The 14,341-nt window shown below is 41.4% G+C and overlaps 1 protein-coding gene across 4 annotated transcripts in view; it reads left to right on the top strand.

Moving 5' to 3' along the window:
* Positions 1–14,341, top strand: part of LOC104590620 (heat shock protein 70 (Hsp 70) family protein) — a 66,254-nt gene that overhangs the window by 42,717 nt on the left and 9,196 nt on the right. For 2 of the 4 annotated variants that reach the window (XR_016085209.1, XM_088902572.1), the window contains exons 11-12: positions 10,873–10,929; positions 11,055–11,116. Coding sequence is in view for 3 of the 4 variants with exons in the window: in XM_088902572.1 (XP_088758698.1) it covers positions 10,873–10,929; positions 11,055–11,116 (119 nt within the window). In the remaining variant the exon portion in view is untranslated. Of the gene's footprint in view, positions 1–10,556; positions 10,632–10,872; positions 10,930–11,054; positions 11,117–14,341 lie in introns of those variants that run through there. The other 2 variants (XM_088902573.1, XM_088902575.1) reach the window with 2 other exon arrangements.

Genomic DNA, 14,341 nt, shown 5'->3' with positions numbered 1-14,341 from the left:
GAGATCAAGGTTATCTGTAACAGTGTCAGTAGGATCAATGGGAACTGAAATAGTAGTGGGATCAAGAGGAATACCTGAATCCGTATCAACCGAATTTGGAGTCTCCAAGGGTGTGAGTTCTGCTGTGGTGGAATCAACCGCCTTATGGAGTCTCTGCCGTGAGTAATGCTGTGAAATGGAACGCAAAGGAGGTGGCAAGGTGGGTGACATCGGGAGGTGGTCAAGCATAGGAGTAGACACAGGGACTGGAACTGGGAGAGGGATAGACTGCTGACTTATTTCCCCAAAACACTCCCCCTGAGAAGGATCCTTTGAGAAGAAGTACGTAGATTCAAAAAAGGTAACATCCATAGTAACATACCGGTTCCCAGAGACTGGATCATAGCAGTGGTGTACCCTTTCTGATTCTCTGCATATCCAAGGAAAACACATTTCTTTGCCTTGGGATCAAGTTTCGAATGGTAAGGGCCAAGAATATGCGCAAAGCAGACACATCCAAACACCCTTAGAGGAATATGAAACATCTCCCCCTGAGGAAAAAGAAAGCTGAATGGGGTCCTGAATCCGAGTACACGAGAGAGCACCATGTTAATCAGATATACTGCCGTGAGAACTGCATCACCCCAAAAACGAACCAGAACTGTGGCTGTGATCATCATGCTTCTTGCCGTCTCAACGATGTGTTTGTTCTTCCTCTCTACAACACCATTCTGCTGTGGACTATAAGAGCAACTGCTCTAATGGACAACACCATACTCCAACAGATATAAGGCAAGATGTCTCTCAAAATATTCCCTAGCATTGTCAGATCTGAACATCTTTATTCTCGTCCCAAACTATGTTAGTACCATCTGGTGGAATTGCCTTACCAAGGATGGTACTTCATCGCGTGATTTCATCAGGTAAATCTAGGAATATCGAGAGAAATCATCCACAAACAGGAGAAAATAGCGATAGCCGCCCATAGAGGGAACATGGTAAGGGCCCCACACATCCGAATGAATAACATCAAAGGGAGAATAACATCTTTTATTTCTAGGTTTAAAAGAGTGTCTACAATGCTTTCCAAGTTCACAACCCTCACACTTCAAACTTGACAGATTCACAGACAAACAATTTTGGAAACAAACAACTCAAAGAAGGGAAGGATAAATGACCCAGACGGTTGTGCCAAAGCATAATCTGACCCATAGATTTTGACTCACCGTCTCTACAAACATGATGGCTTTGGTGAAGAGGAGGAGCATCCGGGAGGTAGATTCCATTCACTTCACGACCACTCCCAATCGTCCTCTTTGAATCCTGATCCTGCAAAATACAGCGTCCAGGAGAAAAAATTACTTAGCAGTTTAGATTCTTAGTCAAACTACTAACAGATAACAAATTAGTGCTCAATCTAGGAACATGGAGGATAGAGGGTAAACTAATAGAATTAATCTTGACAGATCCCTTCCCAGCAATAGGAACATGGGATCCATCAGCTGTGGAGACCCTATCTCTGCCAGAACAGAGCTGATAAGAGGAGAAAATAGTGGAGCAATGGGTCATATGCTCTGAGGCTCCAGAGTCTATATTCCAAGGAGATCTCTCCTTACCTGAAGCAGAAACATAGTTTGCAGTGACATGTGAACTACCTGTGTGGGCAAAGGAGGTAGAGTGAGCTCCACCTATGCTACCTGTACCTTGTTGTCCGCTTACGGCTGAACTGGAACTAGTTGTATCCCTTTGATTCAGAAGTAACCCAAACCTCTCACGCTCGGCCCTTACTGCAACAATTGCAACGGACTCCAAAGCAGCTGTAGTAGGGGGGCCGGAGTATCACCAGTAACTGCCATGTGCGCATTTCCTTTCTTATTTTTCAATCTGGTCGGCACAAGATGTGGGTGAAGCTTCCAACAAGTATCTCTTGTATGCTTAGGCTTCTTATAGTAGTCACAGACCAAGTCCCTTTTGTCTTCCTTTTTGTTTTCATTGCCATTCTGTTTAGATTTCACAGCACTTACCATAGCAGACTGATTAGAACTAAGATTTTTCATCATTACATCCCTCTTGCACTCCTCTCCTGCCTGACACAAAGGCATATGCTTGGGAGAGAGTGACACTATCGCTAGAAAGGAGATGTTGTTGTGCAATGTCATACTCAGGGTTAAGGCCAGCAAGGAATTCGAACACCCTATACTTCTCTAAATGTCTTTGATAGGTAGTTGCATCCTTGGTGGTTTCCCAAGCAAAGGTCTCTCTAGATGGTCGATCTCCTACCACAGGGTCTTAAGGACTGAAAAATAGGCTGCAACAGATCTATCTCCCTGCCTTGTGGCAATAATTTGATTTCTCAGTTGATAAGCCCTAGCAACATTCTCCCTTTGTGAATAGGTTTCTGCAACCCCATCCCATATCTCCTTAGCAGTGTTTGTCAATAAAAAATTTTTACTTATATGTGGCAACATAGAATTACACAACCATGTCATTACCATATAATTTTCCTGCACCCACCAGGAGTTGCTAGTTTCAGGTTTCACCTCTTCACTAGTAATATACCCCAATTTTCCACGAGCCCCAATGGCCATCTTTGCAGATTGGGACCATTCCAAGTAGTTTGTACCATCCAACCTAACTGTAGTAATGGTCCCAGCTCCGAAGGGGTCTCCAGCACCTGCTCCCACTGGTCCCATTTCATTTCCAGGCTTATATTCAACTATGTGTCCCTCCATGTGTCTCAAAAGAGGTACAAAAAACAACCAAAAATGCAGCAAGAACAAACAGAATACCTTTTGGAACCAACGACACTCCTTTGGTGTCCTAGACTTTCTTCCCACGAAAAATTCCTTTTCTGTGGAATGGGAGAAGAGAGAGAAAAAGCAACCGCCCTCTCTAGAAGCCTCCAAACCACATGGAACATGAATCGCCCCTTACAACAAACAGAATACCTTCTGGAACCAACGACACTCCTTTGGTGTCCTGGACTTTCTTCCCACGAAAGATTCCTTTTCTGTGGAATGGGAGAAGAGAGAAAAAGCAACCACCCTCTCTAGAAGCCTCCAAACCACATGGAACTTGAATCGCCCCTTACAAAAAACCCAGAGGAACCCTAAAAAATTAGGGCGCCACTACCTAGGTCAAAATTGAAGAGTCCAACAAAATCAGGACTCTTCCCCTTTCTCTAGTTTTTCCTGATTCTGATGAGAAACCCTAGACCAGTTACAGGGCATACAGATCCATCAAGAAAATCCAAAAACTGGGCTTACCTGAGAGCTTTGATCAGCCTCTTAAATCTCCATGCAGTTGGCCGATCTAGGGCTGCAGGAGTGAATCTCTTCAAGAACCTTCAACCTGCTCTGATACCAAGTAGAAAGCCTTATGTGCTGATTCGGCCAAGCTTCTTGTGAAAGGAAGAGGAGAAAGTTGGGGGTTTCAGCAATAGACAGAGGAAAGGGAAGAAAAGGAGAAGAAGGTCGACTAGGATAGTGATACATAACCCTAACCACCAACCCCTCATTCTATATATAATTAACTTAAATATGAGTTATTACAAAGATGCCCCTAGTAGGGTGGCAACTCAAACCAAGTACTTACAATTCTTTAAAAAATAAAAAACTAATGGGCCCAAGGCCCAACAACTTCTTAATTTAAAAGAAAACAAACTAAACATAAATCGGCCCACTCAACACTTTCCTAACTGACAATTCTCACACTCCAAAGTAGATAACTGAACAGACTCAAACAACTTTGGGAAAAGACATTTCAAAAAACTAAAAGAAAGATGTCCCAAGCGATTGTGCCAAAGCATAATCTGGTTCACTGGCTCTGACCCACTACTACTGTTGCTACTAACATGATGGCTCTAATGTCTTGGAATCTCATCCAGAAGGTAGACTCCATTCACCTCACGACCACTCCCAATCATCTTCTTTGACTCCAGATCCTGCAAAACATAATTACCGGGAAGAAAAGTCACGGAACAATTCAAATTTTTTGTCAAAGAACTAATAGACAGTAGGTTGGTATGAAGTGTAGGGATATGTAAAACAGAAGACAAAGTTATATTATTGGTCACTCTAACTGTCCCCTTCCTAGCAATGGGCATATGTGAACCATCTGCTGTAGAGACTCTGTCTCTACCAGAGCACAACTGATAGGAACTGAAAATGGTAGGGGCATTAGTCATATGCTCAGATGCTCCTGAGTATTTAATCCAGGGAGGTCCCTCCTTACCTGAAGTGGATGCAAGATTTGCAGTTGCATATGAACTACCTGTATGTGCAAAGGAAGTGGTGTAGTTGGCTCCTACATTCTACTGTCCATCTGGAAGGCTAGAGCTAGGTGAATCTTTCTTACTCATAAGCTGTCCAAACCTCTCAAATTCTTTTCTCACTGCTGCTATTGTAATGGATTTCCAATCAGTTTGGGAGAGAGGGGCTGAAGAGTCTCCTGTAGTGGCTACATTTGCATTTCCCTTCTTGTTTCTTATTCGAGTAGGCATAAGATTTGGATGAAGCTGTCCAACAAGTGTCCCTGGTATGCTTAGGCTTCTTGCAATAATCACACACCAAGTCCTTCTTGTCTTCCCTTCTAGTCTCACTACTCCCCCTGTCTCCATTCGGCTTAGGTTTTTTTGTACCAACCATAGCTGACTGGTCAATCCCAGGTTGTCTCAACATTACATTCCTCCTATTCTCCTCTCCAGAGACAAAGGCATAGGCCTAAGAGAGTGTCACACCCTCCCTAGAAAGAATATGTTGCCTAGCAATGTCAAATTCAGGGTTCAGCCCTGCCAAGAACTCAAAAACCCTATTCCTCTCTACCAGTCTGTGATAAGTTGTTGCATCATTTACACTTTCCCATACCACAGTTTATAAGTGATCTATTTCCTGTCATAGGGTTTTCAACATGGAGAAATACACAGCAAGAGGTTTTTCTCCCTGTTTCATACTTATCACCTGATTTCTTAACTAATAGGCTCTGGCTTCATTTTGCTTCTGAGAGTAGGTTTCAGTCACTCCATCCCAAATCTCCTTAGCAGTATTAGCCCATAGGAATTTTTTTGCAATATGAGGTAACATGGAATTACACAGCCAGGACATTACCATGTAATTCTCCTGCACCCATCGAGAAGAGTCTGTATTAGGTTTCTTCTCCTCCCTAGTGAGATACCCTAATTTTCCACGGGCACCAATAGCCATCTTAGCTGATTGTGCCCACTCCAAATAATTTGTACCATCAAGTTTTACTGTAGTAATCTCAGATCCAAAAATATCACTACTACCTCCAACACCCAGTCCCACAGTACCGGTAGATTTCATCTCGGTATTCCAACTCTCCATCTTACAACAAACAGTTCAACAGTAAGAAAAAAATAGATTGGAGACCTTCAAAAAATAATTTAATATCACACACACAGAAACCAACCCTTCCAAAAGAAGAAAACCCTAGCTGGAGGAAATCTTTCTCCTCTCCACGCCTTCCAATAGAGAGAAAAGTGAATCGACCACTCCGGGAGGCCCAGAAAAGTCCAGAAACTAAACCGCCCTCTTTAGAAAATCAAAAGAAAACTAACAATACCTGGGTGCCCAAGATCATATAAAAAACAAAGAGTCCAACTTTTTTGGGACTCTTCCCCGTACTCCAGTTCTTCCTGATTTTGATGTCGAATAGTAGATCACCTTCCTGATGACTAGATCCCACCAAAAACTCTAAGAATTGGGCAATTTATAGCAGATCGATCAGCCCTTTACTACTTCATGCAGTCGGCTGATCTAGGGCTGCATGAGAATGCTTCAAGAAACCCTAGCCGATGCTCTGATACCAAGTAGAAATCTGCTGAATTAAAAAATTATAAAAGAAAAGTAATTTCTTGAAGAGAGAAGGAAGAGAGAAGGAGAAGAAGAGAAGTTGAAAAGAAAAGAGAGCAATAATTTGGCCGCCCCCTTCACTTATTATTTATACTAAAATAATAGAACAGTACAAAGACAACTATGCCCTTATAGGGCAGCAAAACATAAAACAGCATATATAACACTCAAAAACATAATAAAATTTGGACTCACATAATTATTGTGGTCTCCACCTCCTATCTAACAACTAACATAAAACATCTACTCAGAAAAACATCATAAAACTAATTAATCTTCAACACTCCCCCTCAAGTTGGGAGTAAATGTCACACATTCCCAACTTGCGTAGATCATGTTCAATCTTGTCCTTTGGCACCCCTTTAGTGAGAACATCAGCCACCTGCAACTCTAAAGAGACATAAGGCAATCAAACTTCTCCGGTTGTTACCCTTTCTCTTATAAAGTGTCTATCAACTTCAATGTGTTTTGTCCTATCATGCTGAATTGGATTGTGGGCAATATTGATTGTAGCCTGATTGTCACAGTATAACATCATAGGTTCCTCTGCTTTCACCCCAATCTCACTCAAAAGATATCTAACCCAAAGAAATTCTGAGACACCATGAGCCATGGATCTATACTCAGCCTCTGCACTTTGGGCAATATTGATTGCAGCCTGATTGTCACAGTATAACATCATAGGTTCTTTTGCTTTCTTCCCAATCTCACTCAAAAGATATCTAACCCAAAGAAATTCTGAGACACTATGAGCCATGGATCTATACTCAGCCTCTGCACTTGACCTTGCTATAACCGCTTGCATCTTACTCTTCTAGGAGATCAAGTTTCCACATACAAAGGTACACACTCCTGATGTAGACCTCCTATCATCTAAGCATCCTGCCCAGTCTGCATCTGTATAGGATTCTAGCTTCAGATTCTCATGATTTGAGAAAAGAATGTCTCTGCTGGGGTGCTTTTTCAAATATGCAAGTATTCTCTCAATAGCTTCCCAGTGCTGAACCCGAGGTGCATGCATGTACTGACTCACAACACTGACAACATAAGAAATATCTAGTCGTGTCATGCACAAATACAGCAGTCGGCCCACCATTCTTTGATATCTCCCCACATCCTTTACCAACTCACCATCCACACCATTAATTCTGTGATTTGGACAAATAGGAGTGTCTACTAGTTTGGTCCCTAGCTTCCCAGTTTCCCGCAGTAGGTCAAGTACATACTTTCTCTGTGAAATGAAGATCCCATGCTTGGATCTTGCAACTTCAATCCCTAAGAAGTATTTGAGTTCACCAAGATCTTTGATCTCAAATTCTTAGTGCAATTATTTTTTGAGATCATCAATCTCCTCCAGATCATTTCCTGTCACTACTATATCATCCACATACACAATCAGAATTGACACCAGAGCATCTCTCCTCTTCACAAAGACGGTGTGATCAAATTGTGTCTATGTGCATCCAAAACGGATGAGTGCCCCTCTGAACCTGTCAAACCAAGCCCTAGGTGATTGCTTCAGTCAATACAGAGATTTTCTGAGTCTGCACACTTTTCCTTTACCAACAATTTTCATAAAAGCCTGTTGGAATGTCCATATATACCTCCTCCTATAAATCACCATTGAGGAAAGCATTTTTGACATCAAGCTAGAACAAGGGCCATGAATAGGTGGTTGCTAGAGATAAAAGGATACGAATTGAATTCATCTTAGCTACTGGTGCAAAGGTTTCCAAATAATCAAGGAGTCTTATGGTGTATGCTTCAGTTCCTGTGCAGTTCTGGGGAGATGTAGTTCTTATAGCCGTGCATTTGATTAACCGTGTTCCTTCACGGACTTTGGGGTTTAAGGTGCCATTTAGCCTTCTTTTTCCAGATGGAGAGATATTTCATATACCTCTAAGGGTTTTTGGTTGTATTTCTTTTGTTCACATTCTTGGCCCTCATCGCAAGAAATTTGATCCTAAGGCCAAGAAATGTGTTTTTCTTGGGTATGCTTAGAACCAAAAGGGGTATTGTTGTTATGACCCAGTGTCGAGGAGCAGATTTGTCACTATGGATGTTACCTTCTTTGAATCCACATTCTTCTTCTCGAGTGGTTCTCAGGGGGAGAGTTTTGGGGAGGAGAACTCACAATTTGTTCCTCTTCCTGTTTATGTGGTGCCTCCATCAGTTCAGCCAGCAACTACATCAATTCAGCTAGCACCTGCACCTCCAGTTTCATTACCTGAGCCACTACGGACAGCCTCACAGAAATATCAACGCCCGCAGACGATGGTTGACTCCACACATCCTCAACCCACACCACTCTTTGTCAGTCCTTCTAAAACACTAGATTCGGCAAATACAGTTCCAGGTATTCCTCTTGAGCCTAAGCCTGTTATGTTTTCTGATGATAATGTTTCTGTCCCTAACACCATTGTTGCAACTGATCCCACTGACCTTGATCTTCCCATTGCACTTCGTAAGGAGAAGAGAAAGTGTACAACCCACTGCATTTCACACCATCTTTCCTACAATGCCTTATCCACCTCCTATCTAACAACTAACATAAAACATCTACTCAGAAAAACATAATAAAACTAATTAATCTTCAACAGAAGCAAAGGATAACAGTCGTTACAAGCATCCCAATGGGAGGCGTGAGGTGTAGCGTCACTCTTCAACAAAGAAATACAACAGATTCACACATGGACCCAGTACATCTGGTCCCTAGTTACCCCTTGCTTAGCTAGAGAATCAGCTAGTGCATTGGCCTCCCTTCCCACCCATTGTGTTAGCCAAATCATTGAATCTGGGTTTTTTAGCCAACCCACCACCACCTTGGAGTCCCCTTCTATCACCAATTTCTCCATGCCTAACTTTTTTGCAATTTGGGTGCTTTTTGGGCTGCATATAGTTCTGCCTTTAAAGAGTCTCCATTTCCTATTTGGGTGCCTTGTCTCTTAAAGCCCCTCCTATTCCAGATGGACCTAGGTTGCCTTGACTGCTCCCATCAAAGTTTAGTTTCAACCAATCTTCATTTGGAGGTGTCCAAGCCATCCCTGCTTTAACTTTCTACATTGCACTAAAGGCTACCAAGCTCCAATTCCTCCAAATATCATCAAAGGAGAAAGATTTGAATAGGTACGTTGTTTGTAACCAATGTATAACCATGGTCATTACACACTCCATAATTTGTTGTTTACTTCTTTCATTCTCTTGGAAGATTCTGGTATATCTTTCTTCCCATAATGTCCAGATTACTGCTGCTCTAGTGCACCTCCACATTATTCTTCTCCTTTTCTTCGGTAAACCATAGGTAGATGGATCAAACATCATTTTAATCTCTATTTGCGTAAGTGATAACAAGATTCATTATCGGATTTACATAGAGCGCACCAATTCGGGGAGATACACAAAGAAGGTCTTTTCTTTTGCAACGAATTCAAAGTGTTAATTTTCCCAAGAGCCACTTCCCAATAGAAAACTTTAATTTTAGGGGGAATCGGCTGAAACCAAATTTCTTTCCAAGGAAAGGACAAAGAGGAAGGGGACTAGCAAAGAGCTTTAAAAAAGGATGCACAAGAAATGAAACCTTTAGGACTTGGGTTCCAAATTCTTCTATCTAGATTAGAAAGCTCTAAGCAGACTTTATCAAGGAGAAGTAGAAGCTCTGACAGACAAGTAGCCTCCTCATCCCTCAACCCCTGCCGAAACCCAAGATCCCAGTTAAAACTCAAAGGCAAAGAAGGAAGGACAGGAAAATTGGAGATCACCTCATTTTTATACAAAGAGATAGAATACAATGAGGGGAACAAAAAGCCGGTTACCAAACCAAATGTCCCCCGCTTAAACGAATTAAATTCCCTGAGTAAACATCATACCTGATATACTTGAGGAATTGAGGAGGAGGCTATGGATCTCCTTCCAAGGTGCTGCCAAGGTAGCCCTTCATGATACACCAGCATCCCAACCATTCTCTGATCTCCCATGTATGCTAGCCAATATCTCAACCCACAAATTTTCCCTTTCTAAGGCCATCTCCATAATCATTTCCCTAAGAGCGTTGTATTCTTCTTTCTTACATTCCCAAGACCTAAACCACCCTCTTCCTTGCTTCTACACACCACCTCCCTATTTATTAAGTGATCTATCCTGGTCTCTCTTGGCTCCCAAAGGAAATCTCTCATGATTTTTTTCAGTTTCTTTTCTTCCCTTGGTGGGATCCTAAAAATAGAGAGGAAATAGATGGGTAGGTTAGCCAATGTTGATCTTGTCAGAGTAATCCTACTTCCCAAAGAGATATAATTTCTCTTCCAAGCAGCCAGTTTCTTTTTACATCTTTCTACAATTGGGTTCCAAAAGCTGCTTTCCTTCGGGTTTGCACCTAGAGGTAGCCCTAGATAGGTCAAAGGCCAAGGGGTGATATGACATTCTAAGCAACATTTTTCATAATGTTAGAATCCAAAAATTAATAACTATTTTAAATAGTATGTACTTTTCATAGATGTTTCCATGAATCCATGTTTTCTTATTTTTCCAAGTCAGACTCTTGAACATGTACCGGATTCCTGCGCCTGTGTTCATATCCACGCAACACTGACTAAAAGGCAATGTTATAAGTCATTCAGTTTAGCCACTTCAGCTGTTATCAAAAAGAGTTTCAATTTCCTAATCAATTTAAGGGTAATGGAAGTTCCAACTTTTTTTTTTGGATCTTTGCAGATTATAAGTGATTGGGAGAAGAAAGCAACATTTTTCATAATGTTAGAATCCAAAAATTAATAACTATTTTAAATAGTATGTACTTTTCATAGATGTTTCCATGAATCCATGTTTTCTTATTTTTCCAAGTCAGACTCTTGAACATGTACCGGATTCCTGCACCTGTGTTCATATCCACGCAACACTGACTAAAAGGCAATGTTATAAGTCATTCAGTTTAGCCACTTCAGCTGTTATCAAAAAGAGTTTCAATTTCCTAATCAATTTAAGGATGAAGGTAATGGAAGTTCCAACTTTTTTTTTTGGATCTTTGCAGATTATAAGTGATTGGGAGAAGAACAAGTCTTGGCTCCCCAAAGCTAGAATAGATGAGGTATCAATATTTCATCTGATTCAACTTATTTTGTTTTGACTATAATAGATCAGTATTGGGCTTTTTATTGATATTTTATGATTAAGAAACATGATAAAGATCAAGAATGATATCTGGTACTTCAGGTTTTGAACGATGCTGACAAGGTCAAGAGTTGGTTGGAGGAGAAGGAGGCTGAGCAGCAGAAGTATGCTATTCCTCTCTCTTTCTATAATCGCTGTGTTAATGAGCTACTATTTTATTGATGCATTGATGAGTATATTATTCACAAAAAGAGGCAATAGAGATCTGCTAAATCATTTAATGGGACCTGTCCTCTGGTGTAACCTAGGTACATGGCATAGGTACTACTAATTGGCAAAGGGTCAAGAGTTGTTTTTATGTATACTCCTAAAAATTCTGACATGGAGACACAGCTATATAAGAATATATAAAATAAAATTTCAGAAATTAAGAGAGCAAGTATAATATTTGATCTTACTGGGCCCCAAATCCCAGTCCCAAGTCTCAACTACTGTCTTAAAACAAAAGGACTATGCTATAGTGTAAACTAGTGCTAAATTTTCCTTTGCTCATAGTGGCTTATCCAAGTTCATGTAAGACATGTCTCCAGTATCTTGCATGCATGAGTACTGTTTAATAGGTATAATGTTTCTTGGGGCTGGAGCTTGCCAGTGGCAAGTCTGTACTTTTGTGAACAACATGGGCCCTATTATTTGTAAATACACATTGTAAGCCATTTTTTGGATAGAAAATTTATTGACAGAGTTACTTTCAAGTTTCAAGAGGTGAAAGTTTCCTTGTATGTTTCTTCTAAACGTAAACCCCTATTTTCTCTATTTTCTCTCATTTTTATATATTCTCTTCCCTTCTAATTCTCTGTTATAAATTTAATAATCAAGATCTTCTTGTTAGCATCTATTCTAGATGTCAACAAGACTTCAGTTCACTCCTTGGGACCTTGTAGACTTGAGTAAGTTTCTCATTCAATTTCCTTAGTTTTGAGTTCAACTTTTCTTGGTCTTTTTTGTACAAGATTAGTTCATATCCATTTTAAATTATACCTCACTTATTATTTTTCATTATAATTCATCCTGCTATGTTTCAACCCAAATTGCGATCAAAGTCCTAGTTATTAGGATTTTAGTATCTTAACAAAATGAGGACTTTCAGCCTTTTGCTCCTAAACTACTAAGAACCTTTTAAAGTTAAATTAAGTTTTTCATTTGGTGGAGAAGTGGATTGGAACTAAAGACTGAACTGATGGGAAGCCGAAGTGGAGAAGTTTTTCATTTTGTGAGTAGATGGAAGTCTGAACTGATTATTGAAGCGAAGAAATTTTTATTTGAGAGCGGAAGGGCCAGAGGAAAGAACCTGTTAAAAATTAGGGAGGATAGGAAGGCCACGATACTATTGTTTGAGGAAGCAGTGGCATGGTTAAGGGCTTTATTGATGGTACTGATGGGAAGCCGAAGTGGAGAAGTTTTTCATTTTGTGAGTAGATGGAAGTCTGAACTGATTATTGAAGCGAAGAAATTTTTATTTGAGAGCGGAAGGGCCAGAGGAAAGAACCTGTTAAAAATTAGGGAGGATAGGAAGGCCACGATACTATTGTTTGAGGAAGCAGCGGCATGGTTAAAGGGCTTTATTGATGGTGTTATACAATCGGTTAGGACAATAGGATGGAAAAATGTCTTTGAACTGGGAAAGAAGAGGTACGAAGTGGAACTGAGATGCAATGGTAAAGGCTGGTTCATCATGGTCACAGAATATTTCAACGCAAGAAGACAATTGCTTTGCTTACTGGAAGGGAAGAAGAAACAAGGTTGGATGGCCTTTGCGTAGGGGTTGCAGCAGTTTCTTGTCTCTGTCGATGTGGTGTTGGAGCAAGAACAAAGTTCAGCACCCATTAAAAGCCTGGAGAAGCCGTTGAAGAAGAGCTCATGCAGTGACGGTGAACTTATTTCGAGCTCTAATACAGGGGTGAAGCTGTGGTTTGAGGGTGAGAAAGAAGACTGGGAGCGGAGAATGGTGATCTCAGCGAGCAAAGCAATATAAGATTGGAGGAAGGCCCTAAACTCAGTGGTGCACAACTTGAAGCTGGAGTCCGAGGTTGCTCTGAAACCATTCTCAGACAGGAAGGTAGTGTTGAGAATTGGCGATGAAAAAATCAGGGGATTTACATCTTTTGAATGTGAAGAAGGTTTGATTCAGATTCAAAACTGGAAACTGTTGTGTAATGAGATGGAACATGTCTACGGAAGTTTCTTGCTCAAATTGGTAGGTCTTCCCTTCCATCTCTGGAGTGAAGCAAATCTGGGAAATAATGTGAAGCTGCTGGGCGGAGAAATGGAGGAAGTCCATCTGCAAGACTTTCGTGCCGCTGTGGTTAGGATGGTCAGGGTGAGACCGGAATCGCTCCCAAGAACAATAGAGGTTTTTGCTGAAGGTACATGTTTTAAAGTATGGTTGGTTTCAGAGGTGGAGGCAGAGTTGTGGAGATGAAGACCCAAGGTAGAAGACGATGCTGACGTGGAGGGTTGGATTACTAGGGGCCTACAGCTGGAGGGTAAGACTGAACATAGGGGCCTTAGAAGGGAAGCTGAAAAGTCGGTGGGAGAGAACCAAAAGCCACGAAATCTATTAAAAGAAATAAATTCAAAATTTTTTGAATTAGCTGGTAATTCGAAGGGACAAGACACCTTCGCTGACGTGGTTAAGAAAGGGAGATTTTTGCAGGCCGGGTCATTTGAACCAGTGGGTGGACCGATCGGCTCAGCCAGAAGGGGGAATCCCTACCCACATTATTGTTTAAGTGAGCACGTGGGTCGGGGGAGATGGTTGGGGACTATAGACGATAAACATCGTCTATCTTCTTCTTCTTCTTTGAAAATTTTGGACGGGGGCGTTGTAGGTGATCTCAGGCAGTCAGAGCAAAGCTCAAGTACTCTTCGGTGGGTGCCTCACGCAGTTCCTGAAACACCCAGGGAGGGACGAACATCACAAGACAGACCAAACCCTAGGTACGATTGAGCTCATCTCGAGGAAAAGGATGGTTTTGACGAGGGCTGGGTGGACTGCGAAATGGAGGAAGAAGAAATGGAAGAAGTTTCGGATAGCCAGTCCAGTTTAGGCAGTGTTTTGGGTGAGAAGCTTTCAGAGGAAGAAGCTGCTGCAACTTTTGATCTGGATACATTGTTCTCACAAAGACCAGGTGCGGTAACGTCTCACTGTGCTGAGGAAGAGCCATACATTGTTGTCGCTGAACACATTTCGAACTCTGGGGGTGGAAACTCTAACTCACACTCAGAAGCTCCATCTCAAAATCTCCTTGCTGAATAGGTTTTTTGTAAGGAATACCTCGAGACTTCTCAAAAGCAATACGGGGACACAGTGAGGAGGCATAAACAGG

Source organism: Nelumbo nucifera, chromosome 4 (genome assembly GCF_055504915.1).
Source record: "Nelumbo nucifera cultivar China Antique chromosome 4, China Antique-T2T, whole genome shotgun sequence".
In the NCBI taxonomy this organism is placed as follows: Eukaryota; Viridiplantae; Streptophyta; class Magnoliopsida; order Proteales; family Nelumbonaceae; genus Nelumbo; species Nelumbo nucifera.
This window is presented reverse-complemented; position numbering and strand designations above follow the sequence as displayed.